This window comes from Calonectris borealis, chromosome 6 (genome assembly GCF_964195595.1).
Source record: "Calonectris borealis chromosome 6, bCalBor7.hap1.2, whole genome shotgun sequence".
NCBI classification, from domain to species: Eukaryota; Metazoa; Chordata; class Aves; order Procellariiformes; family Procellariidae; genus Calonectris; species Calonectris borealis.
Genome location: NC_134317.1, coordinates 6,231,635 through 6,245,955, shown reverse-complemented (window position 1 = coordinate 6,245,955; position 14,321 = coordinate 6,231,635). Strand labels below are relative to the sequence as shown.

The following is a 14,321-nucleotide window of genomic DNA, read 5'->3' as shown; positions in this document are numbered from 1 at the left end:
AGGAACTAACCTCATAGTCGATGGAAATCCCATTAGGCCACGCAATCCCCAGGCTCACAAGCACGACCTTCTCAGACCCATCTAAGTGTGCCTTGCCTATGCAAGGAGTCTGTCCCCACTCTGTCCAAAATAAATACCTAGAACATTGTAGAAATTACCAATTAAAATTTTACATCAAAATAAGAATTGAAAATATGTAACACTGTACTTCAATTGCAAACAAAATGCACCATTCCCATTAAATAGGTATTTAAAAAACATGGTAAGACTCATGTCTCTAAGTAATCTTAAGAGATTAAATGTATCATAATACTTGGTTCATAGATCACTTTGTTGAGAGATTTTTTGCAAATGATATATATGAAGTAATTCTTAAAACTGTATTTGACCAGTCAATACGCAATTTTATTTCATAAGGAATTCAGCTTTGTGCTTGGAAAAATAAAAGCAAATTAAAAAAAAAAAAATTACTGCAACAGAAGCTCTCACATCTAATTGCTAACAAATGTTGTGATAATACAAAAGATGTATGTCTAACTTAAAAATGTGTTAAATATGAAGCAGTGAGGAGTACTGTGGGAAATGGTAGAGCAAAGGGATTTTATTTGGGAAGAAAATATTTTTCGTATTCTCCCTAATGCTCATGGGAAGAATCTGCATCTTACTTATCTAATTTTATATTACTGTGTTCTTACTGGCCCAGTAACATCACTATTTTGGGATAAGATGCTAGGTCAAACTTCTGCCTTGACCTCCTACTTCTCAATCTGTTGTTTTAGGTATAGCAAAATGAGGCCAGTTAATCTACACAGAGCACTTCCTTTATTGAACAGTAACCTACGGAATAGCTTTAAGTAAATGTCTGTGTGTCTACAAATATATATGTGTATATATATATTTGTGTTAAAATATATTATAAACACACACACAACAATATATATATTCTAAGCAAGAAATCTCTTTCTAAGATAACATAATTGAGGTCTAGCATATTGCTAATCGCCTGAAGAGAAGCATTTTCATAGCAAATATTCACTAAAACATTGTTTAGCAATATGCTGTACACAAAAAGAACAGAACAAACAAAACCATTCTCCATTGTTTTTCTCTGTGTGGAATGTATGCATTAGTCTATTTTTAAAGATTACAGAAGTCTTCTGTGCATTACTAACCAGTTCTACCCCTGAGTCTGGTGATATCATTATACCAATCTGTTGTTAAATGTTTATTGGATGACTGCAGATACATGAAATAAAGAGGGATAAAAAATGGGGCAGGGGAGAACAAATATGGATCCTATAATTAGGTCATCAAATTTAGCTTCTGAAACAATGCCCACCTTACTTTGGCTCTAATTATAGGGCTTTCTGGCTATAATAAAAACAAATTTGTTCTCATACTTCTTTACATAACAAACAGCAATATGAATACTAACTATAAACTTACACTGCATTAGGAAATTGAACTGCTTCATTAGCTAAATTTAAAATATGTTTTAGAAACATTAAAATAGACAGTATTAACCAGCTAGATATCAGCAATCACTGCTTAAGTTTAATACAACTTTAACCAGATTACTAACAGCACCTCTAAATGGAACTGAACTTGCTTTCAGGCATCTAGGCAGAAGTACGTTCTTAACACAAGACACCAACTAAATGTTGACTATAGAAAAGCAGACATTCAGTATGCTTGAATTAAACATTCCATGCTCTTTACTTAGACTAGTTACTCTGAGAAAAAAAAAAAACACAAACAAACCAACCATAATTAGCATGTTAAATGAATCTAGAATCCTCCAAAGAAAATACTGAATAGCTGCCAAAAATGTAAGGCAAGTTACTTAACACTCTCTTAGAGCATTAATGATTATAAATATATTGATATATAAACTTACATAAACTATTAACTAGTATAGAAAAACTTGATCTTCCCATATCTTCCCAAAAGGTATGGGAAATACCATCTAAAATACTTGTTTCCTGGACCTTTGTAGGTAGCAATATGCTACCAACACCCTTGGTGTATATACTGCAATGCCAGAATAACTACTACTCAACTTATTTCGGAACTATCCCATATATAATTTACGTAGCTGACATGGAAAAGCAAGTGGCGGAAATTTGATGTGGGCTACAATCAACTTTCAAAAAAACTTCTTTGGAAAAAATGAAATGAGAGTTTAAACTCACCCTACCCCAAACCCTAAACACAAATGAAATTCCCGCAATGTTTTTGAAGGAGTATCTTCTAAGTCTAAGAATTATTTCAGTATTAGCTTTACTCCATATTTCAATCACAATTTTGAGCTTGATCAGAAAATTATTATTTAATTGGGGGGAAAAAAAAAGTCAGCCAAGTGTATGTTATATGAACAAGTGTATACCTGATGACACAAGACACTCCTTTGTACGACTACACATTCTTAAATTTTTCCTTAGTAACAACAATGTTACCAACCAGCTGAATGCTGGCTGCTTCATATCTTGGCATAACTGGCAGATTCAATGAGATCTAATAACTGCTATTTTCCTCTCCATTCTTATAGCTGTCAACTCAAGCTCCAAGAGAAATGAAGAATGTGAAGTTAGGGCAAGGGGAGGGAAGAATACCTTTGAAAATTTTGCCTCGTAAAGGGAAAGAGAGGTGACAATAACGCAGAGGGTAAAAAGGCCTTTATCTTCCCGCCGAAAGGTATACCCGTACTTCACTAGCAAAACATTGCTGTCCTTCTCATGAAGAAACTTTGATTGGAGACATCTCAAGATATCATTTTGTGGCACAGTATTAAAAAAAGAGATGAAGCTTACCTACTTTCACAGAAGGTACACTGTTCTACCAGACATGTACAACAATTACTAATCTGTGGTCCTCTCATCCTCCTATGTTTTCTTAAGCATTCTAAACACATCCAAAAACTAACTATAAAACTCAACAAGACAAAACATCTAAGAAATGTTTCACAACTGAATTAATTTCTACATTTAGCATTTCTCTTCTTTGTTTTTGTTTTAAGTGCAATAATTTGAACTCCTCCAAATTATATTTTAACAACATTTTATTGATATCTGCTTTTTGGTGGCATTAGACTATTCTATTTTAAGACTTAAGAAGATGGTTCAGTGGCACCTCCAAATATCCATTAACTTAAAAGCAGGAACTGTTTCTTTCCAAAGAACCTTGTTAATATTGTTGGCTATTATTTCATGTGCTTATGTGCACACTTATTATTTTGGTAAAATAAAACCATGAACTGTTGAGTCAGAAAGCATCATGTGAAAATATTGTCATTAAAATAGAAAAAATCCATACTTTAGTAAAAAAGCAACTTTTCTATCAATAGCAGATAGATTTTATTTATATAATTCATATTATTTTAATATCTAAGGATTATCCAGAAGAACTACATCTGCTGCACTTAGTCATCATAGATTTCATGGGGGCTTTTCCTTTCCTTTAATGTAAGGAAGGAGTGAAAAACTATGTAAGTGTACAGCAAATATATTATATGCATGTTGAGGAAAATTACACTGTAAATTAACTATTGTTTTGAAGAAGTTTGGTCTATCCTTCTGGTCAGAAGAATTTTATCAGGCTTCTGTGTACTTACCTTCAAAAGTTGTGGTTTGTTTTTTTTTTTAATTTTTTCTAACAGAAGAGCTCAGCTATTCTGCTACATTAAGGACAAAAATACAATAATTAATTCAGCCAGACCCTACTCTGAAGAACAGCATTAATCCTAAACTGTTAGCAGATACTGCCAAGCAACCAGTGGTGCTATATGAACACGGCTGTAATGATTTGTGGCAAAAGCTATTACATTATGCAGAAAATAAAACCTGTTATTGCTATCATCTTAATTCTTAAATACGTTCAGTTGCAATGCTCTAGTCTGCAAAATACACAGATCACTATGTCTAAATTCTCATAAAGGAAATCATGGCAAAGATCCAAATGGCATTTTGCATCACTGGTATCAATCTGGCCTTACTGAAAAGTCAGGATTCTTCATTACTATGGCTGCAAATTCCTTTGAGTATAGAAAGTGCTTTCCTGAAAATAGTGAGATACTGATTTGATTGAATCTTGGAAAATGAGCTACACAGTGTCATCTCTGGTTTTGGGGGCAGGTAGTTGCTCAAATACTTCTTTAAGATTTTGGATACACATCACTTAGAGTTTCCGTTTTAGCAGAGTAAGTGTACCAGTTAAATCCACTGAATCTTGCTTATATGCCTTTTCCTCAGAAAGTACCTTTCATATTCCCATGAAAAAAAGATGGGAATTCTTTGCAGAATTTACTGCTTCCGTTTTACTTGTAGCTCTACTAACAATAATTTTGCACCTGGAAGGTGACAGGAAGTTCTCTATTTCTGTTAATGTTGCAGTGTAGTCCCTACTCTCAACAGTTGGATGAATTCATATGTCATTTTTGACAATCCTTACTCTCTACCCACATCTTCATGCTTCATCTCACATTACTTTCAGCTACCCTGGGGAATCTCCTTGGTTGTTGTAGTGGGATGTTACATGATACCAGAATTTATAACTACCAAGGATTACACTGTTCTACGATTTCATCATGACATCAAGGTCTTCATTAGCTAATGTGACTTCCTCGGATTTGCTGGAAACTTAAGAACAGATTTAAGCATGGTTCCAAGCAATGTCTAAACTTCAGTTGAAATGATTGTCTTCGAAAATGAAAACTGTTTTGCAAAGTACAGTATGTCATGTATACAGAGACCAATGAAAAAAATCAGCGCATGATAAGAATAACACTTCCTTCCACCTGTGCTTAGTTACAGTACAATAGTTTCCAATATAATCCTTTTGGGTTTTATTAAATGCTTATCTGTTAGAACAAAGGCCTTGATTTACTTATGTAAGAGCTTCATGCTAGCATGCAAACTTTAAAAGAAATGCAAGTAGCCATGGTCATGTTACCCTTTTTCTGGGTGTACCGCAATAGATCTTGGCTGGTCCAAACCCTGGGATATAATTACATATCGGAATGAGCCGTTGAGCCTGGCAACTTCAATTAAGTTGAAGCCATGATCCGTCCAATATATGTTACCTAGGAAAAATACCTTGAAGTTACTGGAAAAAGAAAAGACTACTTGAAAAATCTTTAAATCTTAAGTGCATAAGTTTGGACCAGAAACTAACTGCTGTCTTTTAACTTATATGTATCTTATATTTGTAATTTCTAGCACTATTCAGTCTTCCGTTTTAAAGTATAAACTTATATTCATGGTTGTCCCATTGAGACTGTCCACCTAAGAAACAGTATCCAAGATACTTAAATAATTTTTCTGTCTGTAGTAAAACTGAAAAAAACAGTAGTGATATCTTCAGAGAAAAATATCTAGACGTTTGGAATATTAGAAATTAGAGCTGAAGTCAAACCACATAATTTATTCTTAAGCTGAAGATGCAAGAGCGTACTGTCAGAAATCATGACAATTCCTGAAGCAGGTTAAGACCTACCTGCAATCCAGTCCACTGCAATGCCTTCAACTCTTCCCAAACCATTTGTAACAATGTCTTCTTTCCATGTTTGGTCTCGTTTAGATCTACTAATTTTGTTGAAACCCATGTCTGTCCAATAGATTGTATCATTTCCTATAAAATACATGGCAAGGATTCTTGGATTAAGTCAGTTCCTTCAGTCCAAGTATCTACATCAGTAACTGTAAAAATGCCAATTATAAGTTTATTATTATGTCTCAGAGTAAACAGAAGAATGGTATTCAACACTATCATCTTTATCATCTTTAATTCCTTTTTCCTTTTTTTTTTTTTTTTTTAAAATAATTAAACCAGAATACTAGGTTTTCAACTGGTTGTTTAGTACTGCCCATATAACACAATAGGGCCATGACAACAGATGGAAGCCACCAACCCTGTCAAAAATCAGACAATAAATATGTTGTCTTGCTTTGTTTTGTTGTTTTTTTCCCCCTAATGGATACCTGTTTGAAAACATGTTATTTTGTTTATTAATCACCATCCCAAAATATCTAGAGGTCTGAAAAACTACAGTGTAAAACTGCCTATACAGTCTTTTCAATCTGTATGATTGAATTTTGGCAGTATAAAAAAATCTAACTAGTAAAAAAAAAAGCGTGACATTTGAGAGTGATATACTGGTAAAAGAATAAAAAATTAACTCTATCCACAGTTCATCTTTTATTTTAAATGTCCTGGCGAGCTTTTACTAAGAGTCTCTTCTGGTGTTTTAAAGCATTTCAGCTGTCTCCCCTGCCATTCTGCTGCAGTTGGCTGCATAGAGTGGAAGAGAGGGACCACTATGTAGAGTACAAACCTATTTTCACTGACCATTTAAACTCATCAGCTAGGCTCAGAATTTGGAGTGGCCAAAGCACAGACATGCGCTCCCCTCCGTTGCCACAAAGTACCCATGATAAAGAGATGGGGCAAACAAAATTATGACGCCCCTCAAGCAGAATTCTCTGTATTTCCATTGACAGAGCTCTGAGTTAACAACACAGCCACGCTGCAACCCACATTCTGGTTTCAAAGTCGTCAGTTGGGGACTTCCTGAGTGAGCTATTTTCTCTGGAAAATACATTGCTCAGAGATTAAATAATATTTTTTCCTTCTTTATTTTTTCATACTTTATATATCTGCTTTAAATTCCATAAAAGTGTTTGTGCATATATATATTTTATATATATATTTTATATAACATATTTCTATATACAAATATATAATAAATTTACAGAGATAAAAGTCAATTCCAAGACCAAAACAGTTTGGTATGCTCAAGAACTCTAGTCACACCACCTCTCATTTTGGCAAATTATATTTGGAAAAAATGGCATGCGATAAAACAAATGACAAATTCTGACTTCAAGTATCCCAAACATATAGTTTGATTATCACATACTGGAGCTATGTATTTTGCTACTTATTTCTAATGAGTATGAAAATTACACAGATCTTAATACTAGCTGCACATATATGCAACAATAAGATACTGATCTATGACTGTGTGCAGGTGTATACCAAATACCCTTCAGTGGAATATGAGATATACTGAATTACTACAAAGTCTTACCTGAAAGCACATCATTAATAAAAAAAAAATTTCTATCTATTATGTTTACCAACTGGATAAGACATCCTACAAGTGAAATTTATGTATTTCATACTCCACTTTAATTCGTCTCCATAAAAATAAACCACTTTGTATTCATACTATGACCATTTAAGTCAGCCACATGAGCAACAATCCACATAACAGCTTAGAAACTCAGTTATAAGAATACAGAGATCTCTAGTTTCACTTCCATGACTAAATCTTAACGTATACAGTATAACTGACTTTGTAGTGCTGTTTTCCCATATTAAAGACTTAAATGACTATTCCTTAAAATAGCATTTTTCAGTAATCCAAAAATTGAAACAACCGAATTACCGGGATTTGCTTCCAGATAATCACATGTTAAAGAGATGAAACCAATTTAAAAAATCATACTTCTCTCTAAAATATATCATTACACACAACAACCATTAAAAGTCTATCTAAATTACTAATTTATTTTCTGTAAAATACAGCATTTTGTGACACAGCTTTGTTTTGTTAAGGACCAACATTCTTCCTTAATATAGACTTTACCTGACCTGAGCATAAAATAGGTAGAAAGCAACTAATGGTTATTATGTACATGTACGAAATAGGATGGTGAGGACATACAAAATCAGAGATGTGCAGATGTAACTTCAGAGATATAAACATACTTCCCAATAACAAAGGAAAGCACATTTTCAAGACAAATATTACAGGGAATACTATTTTAACATCCATTAAATTGGATTTTTATTTAGCTGGTAGTGTTCCTGTAAAGTACCAGAATTTTTAAGCAGAATGAATCTGTTCTACAAACAAAAAGTTTTGGGACTGGAACTAATCAGGGAAACTCAAGTAATATTTGCTGTGTTGGAAGAAGTTCACAAAACACATGCAGTTCACTGCTTCTAGAAAGTATCCTTAAAAGTAAATGCTAACAGCTTGAGTATGCAAAGACAATAATTACCCAACCATACACTGATATTAAACCTCAGCTAACAGATAATTTCCTTAAAATTCTCATATTCTTTTACAGTCCTATACCTTACTTGCCTACATTTTGTATCCTGAATTAAATCTTCATTAAACATAGTTGTAAAATGCATTGACTATGACATTTTGATATAATTGTTCAAAGATGCTCCAAGGCAACAAAAAGAAAGACCTATTTTTTTCTGAAGTACTGATAAAGGTTATTTATTCACAGCAATGCAAAACTTTTCAGTCACTATGTTCTCTACATTACATTGGAGAATATTTTTTGATTTTCAGGTACTTCAAGACAGCTTAAGAAAAGAAAATAACTATACTCTTGTGCTCTACGGTGTGAAAATATCCACGGAATAAATTTTCATTAAACTAACAAAGAACCCTGTAGGTTTCAAATACAGATAATGCTACAACATTTGCTGAGTTTCAGTTGGTGCTTGGATACAGATGGTATGATCCAAATGACAAACCCCTCTCATTTTATGGAGACAGCAATTTTTATGGGTTCCTTTCTGCTAATAATCAAAGTTCTCTGTATCTCAATAAAATGTAACATTCTCAGTACGACTCAACCACTGAAGACCCATGCCATGTAGAACAAGCTAATAGGAATTCAGATTAAGCAATTGGCCTTTATTTTGTTGTAGTCTGCTCACTTATAAAAGCGGATGACATTTTCACAGACCTGTGTGTCAATGCTGTCTTTGTCAGGTAGCACTATTAATATTATAATCACACAAACCTGTTTTATTTTCCCCAATCACTCTGAAAAACAACAGAGATTGAGACGAAAACTCCCTTCAGCATCTGGTTCCTAAAGTCAGTTCTGGCTTCAGACAGATGGAAAGAAGGCCTATACTCAATCTGGAGCCTTCAGCATCTATTCTATTCTATTTGGAATCTGAAGAGAAGAGAATTACTACCTGGAAATGACAGTCGCCACAAAATGGGAAACAACTGTCTGCAACTGTACGCAGCTTCCACCATTCTGCTAAGCGGTGAGCATTAGTAACCATTGCCTCACATTGACTCCTACAGTCCACAGGCAGCTTATCAGCAAACACTGAAAATTAATTCCATTTAATGCATTATCCTGTAACTCAAAATTCACTATACAAAGTATCTGCTGAATATTACCCCTTTTGCCAGGCCTTGTCAGCTTAGTCCGTAAATGTTCAAAATGCTTATTTCAACAAAGAGGGTAAAATCTATTCTCCTCCCACCTATACACAACTGTACGTACACCACAGATACAAAAGCCTGGAGGCACAATGATAGCATGAGTAAAAGGGGGACAAAAGTGGGGAAAAATACGTGACAGAACACCTTTGGGTTCCCAGCTCCCACTAAGTTCAGCAAAACTGAGGGATTGTGAAGACTCCACTTTTCACATAGGCAAAATCTTGCAAATCTTAAGCTGTTTCTGAGATGAACTACTGTAGAACTGAAAAGGGCTCAGCAATAACACTGTATTCTTTCAAAACTATAAACAATTTTAACTATTACTCCACCTTTATGGAGGCTTTTTGGCACTAATGAAAACATTCATATAACCACTCTGCATTGTTGTACTTTAGAAAGACGGAAATACGACTACTCATCAACTAGTTTGTGCCCTCTAAGTCAGTAGGAGTTAAGATAGCGTCTCCTGATGAACAGGATCACTCTTCTTGGAGGCATAGTTCTAACCATCAGTTTGAAGACCATCATTCTGCAAATAAACATGATGTTCTCATTTCTTCAATACTTAGAATGCCCTTGATGTCTCAAATACAGTCGTATTTCTCTGCCATGCAGATTCTCCTCTAACCAGACCAAGCTTAAGTACAGAATACCTCCCACCACGTGAAAGAATGATTTCAACAAATGCAAACCAGATAATAAGGTAAAAAGGATGGTGAGCTTCCTGGAATAATGTCAAGAGGAAAAAACAATGGGCATTTGCCCGACATAACGTGAAGAGGTCTTTGGCAGCAGGGAAGAATCAATGCCATTATCTTTAACAATACAGAAATGAAAGGCTACTAGGATCACACTCAGTTTTATAATCTATGTCTTAAATAATACTGGCAACCCCACTCCCCAAGAACCTCTGAAAGAGTCCAAAGGTCAAAACAACTCTTGTAGTTCTTTAATGACAATTTAGAAGTATCAAGACATACGGAGAAAAAAAGATGCATTTATCTTCTAACCCTTTCATGTCTGGAAAAAATATTGCCATAAGTCTTTTAACTATGATATGCTATACTACTAGCATATGTTAATGTATTTTAGCCACTTTGCATACCTAAACATTACTGAAAGTAGATCAGAATTTGGGAATGTTTCACAATTAAGAATTAGAATAGTCACTAAGTGAAAAAAACCAAGATGAAATTTGAAAGTACCTCCACTTGCCTTCTGAATCACATTTGATGAACAAAGCTTTTAGGAATGAATTCACAAAATTCAAGGTAAGGTATCAAAATGAGAAAAACAATTGCTTTTTAAGCTGAAAAGCAGTTGAAAGCTGTACTGTAACTTTTTATGACACAGTATCCCCTTGTGATTTCACTGCTACAAAAGATTTACATTCACGTTTAGCAATTCATTTGTCACCGTCAGACGTATTCATGTTCCCTGTGCTGTAACTGATCATCACGCAAGTTGGCGAACCTCACTCAATTTCATCCTTCCTCAAATCTCATTTTTCCAAAAAGCTAAAAATTAGCACATGCATCTCATTATTCCAAAGTATTAATTTGATATTGACTAGCGAAGTCCAAACAAAGCTCTCTAAAGTAGGATCTAGCATATCCTATAAGTAGACTATGCTAAAAAAAAAAAAAAAAACACAAAGAAAACACAAGATGCAAAATCCCCAATAAAATCCTAGTATCAGTATTTTAGAACGAAAAGGTCAAATTTCAGATTTCTGTATTACACAACATAAATTTACAAAGCTTGCAAGACTTGAATTAAAAAATGCTATTTTTTTAAAGTAAGTATACTGTAATACAGTATACTGGAAAACCCAATTGCATCGTCTTAGTACTCTCTGACAAGAACATGCATAGCTACCGCTTCTCTATCATTGTGTATCTTTCCAGAAATAGATGAAATCAGCTGTATCATAGTCTTTCCCATCTAAGATATGTGTATAAAGGCATCGGCTTTTAAGTGATTTTTATGTCTCAGTAGACTGTGACTGAACTATACCAATGACATAATGAAAGCTCTGAATGTTAGCTGTCACTGATTTGAAGGAAAATATACAATTATGAGGCACTGTAAAATGTTAAGTGAACTTGGAATTTTACTAGGTAGAGTAGAGGTACAAGAGCATCAGTGAAGAAGGCAGGCCAAAAGAAGAGAAGACTTTAATGAGTTTAACTCCTAACCTGTTATCAAATACCACAAGATTAGTGATATTTGCGTGATGAAGTAGTTAAATAGAACAAGCAGAAAAAGGTCTGGTTTTAATACGAAGGCATATATTAACATATACTTAAGCAAAAACTTAGGAACTCTCAATGCTGAATTCCCACACAGAATTTATTTCAAAATGAAAAACAACGGAGCATGACAAAGTAATTGTATGTTTCAGGAAGCAATGTCCATACATACATAACAGGTAACTTGAAATTTTATTTCTAAACTGCTAGGTTGTAAACTCAATGGGTAACAAAAACAGCTCATGAGAAAATCTGTTTAGAAAGAAGGCTGGTCAAAGAGCTAGGGGGTTAAAAACATGGAGATACAAGATGTTTTCGGGTCACTACTTGGTCACAGTTTTCTTACTGTGTGTAAACTAAACCTTAAATCCCTAATATTTGAAGATATTCAGACACCTTTTAGTACCAGTGGCAGATGTACCCAACCACTTTTCAGGATCTGATCCTTAATTTCTTTCCATCTTCTTTCACATACATGCAAAACAGAAACCTAATTTCAGAGGAAATTTGTGAGGCTATCTAAACTAAAAACTGTTTCCTATTTATACACTGCAGTGGAAAGGTACGTAGTGTACTTCAGATAGAAATGCCTATTTTTCAGGCTGTTAAGAGCATCCGCCTCTAAAAGGAAGAAACAGATATGGAGTTGGCTTGTACACTGCAGTGAAGTGGCCGAGCTTTACTGGACAGAAAGAGAACTATCCCATTCAGCTGTCGAAACCACCTGCTAGGTACAATACATAGGACTAAGAAAATTCAGTGGAAAAAATGTCATGACAGGAACAAGCTTTTTTCTATGAAAAATGAAGTAATGAAACCTGCTTTCCTACAGATTTATGACCACTTTCTCTAAAACCACCAGTTTCCTACTCAAGTTCTCAGTGATGTCTTCACTGAAAAACAGCGGGTAGTGTTGCTAGTGTAATCTACATATACATAATACATGTTTTTCTGTTTACTATAAATAGTAAATAGCTAGAGGTTAACACTGTAACACACAATCAACTTCCAATTCCTTCAAATAGAGTTGTAATTATTTAGAAGGTTTGAAAACTGGGATTTTATTTCATTTATAAGAATAGTATACAATATTTACCATACATACAATGCACTATCCATAATATTTACCTGCATGGAAGTCTATGCCCACAGCAAATGAAGTTCCAGATATAGGCATTAAAGCATCCATTTTATCATTTGGATCAAGAGGAATTCCTCTAATTCCTTCATGAACAGAATACATAAGAAATGATTCAATACCTATGGAAAAAATAAAATAGCCAATGAGAGCAAATTGGAGACTTCCCCAATTAACAAGCACTAGACACACTTTTCCAATACTGTCCATAGTTTTCCAGAATGATAACTCCATCTCTTTGAAAAAACATCCATGAATTATTATGGTGTATTTCTAGTTAAATGATAAATGCGGTCTTATAAAGAGAAGGGAATCACTGTCCTTTTCATGCATCACCTTAGAATTAAGTAATTAGCCATAATAAAAATTAAAACTTAAGAAGAAAATGTTTTTGAATTATGAGAAATTTAAGAGTATTTTCAGTGCACATCTACACTTTCTGTACATATTCAGCAAGAGACAATTTTAAAGAACTTGTGGAAAGCAGGACTCGACTATAAATTGTCTTTTGAGGCATGGGATTCATCCCACCTCATTTAGTCATGCACGCTTCCTTTAGATAATAGAGAGAAATACATAGTTTTAGTGAATAATGCAGTTGAAGCATTTTAAATGTCTACGTTTGTGTTAGATTAATCACACTCCAGATGCATCTATTCCTATTAAGTAGAAAGAAATTGTATTGTGGAGGGATCTTGTTATGTAGTCATTCCCAGATGAGATGAATCACACGTAATTGTTGACAATCAAAATTAGAACAAATACTTTGTTGCGCTAATCTGCTCATCTATCAGAACACTTCTAAGTTGAAGCGAAATTATGCAGTGTGACGATACATAACTGATATTCTTGAAGAATTTTAACTACCATACACAAAAAAGTTCCTTTTTCGTCATATCAGTTCTTTGAAAATTTCTTTCTTTGTAAAGAGCCACCTAGTAGGAGACCCTAAGAAAGTGGACTAAATAGTTTCAGGTAGAGAATTACAAAATTTTTTTCTAAGCAAGAATAAATCTAGCTAGCAAATGAAAAGAGCAATGCTAAACAAGTATATGTGTACAGAATAGTACTTGTCAGATTTTCTTCACGAATATTCAAGACAGAATAAAAATGTTTTTGACTCATGATCTCTTTTTAATTGAAGGAAAATTTAATCATAAAAAGCTGTTATAATCTAGAAAGCAGTATATCTAGACATAAAGGAGGAATACACTTCAAATTCAGGCAAAAGGTAAGACTTTGGATGTCAGCTATGCTTTGATTTTTTCCTGCTCAAATAGACAAGAGATTTAAAATTAAAAAAAAAAAAAAAAAAAAAAAAAATCAGGCCTTACTTTATACTAAGGGCAATACAATAAGATGAGATAACCAACCTTTCAGATACTGTAGCCTATTTAGTTTAAAGACCTTGAACAAATATGTACTGCTATTAATAATGGCTCAAATGGTCTGCTTTTCTGCCTATATTTAAAAAAAAGCTGAAAAATATTCCTCAGAATTTCCACAAAAAGCTATGAAGAACTAAAAGAAATTAAAAGCTAAATTGAAATTCTGTCCTAACCACAATAGACATTTCTCTGTTACTGCTTTAATCAAGCATATTAAGTATGGTTATTTAACTTAAAATTAATAAAGAAAGTTTATTTACTCATTACGGTGTTCC

General features: G+C 33.8%; 1 protein-coding gene across 1 annotated transcript in view; it reads right to left on the bottom strand.

The window, feature by feature from the left end:
• LRP1B (LDL receptor related protein 1B) overlaps positions 1 to 14,321 on the bottom strand; it is a 575,589-nt gene that overhangs the window by 180,446 nt on the left and 380,822 nt on the right. The window contains exons 34-37 of the mRNA XM_075152715.1: positions 12,649 to 12,780; positions 5,491 to 5,625; positions 4,948 to 5,077; positions 11 to 137 (exon numbers count right to left, since the gene is read on the bottom strand). Of these exons, the coding sequence (XP_075008816.1) occupies positions 11 to 137; positions 4,948 to 5,077; positions 5,491 to 5,625; positions 12,649 to 12,780 (524 nt within the window). The remainder of the gene's footprint in view (positions 1 to 10; positions 138 to 4,947; positions 5,078 to 5,490; positions 5,626 to 12,648; positions 12,781 to 14,321) is intronic.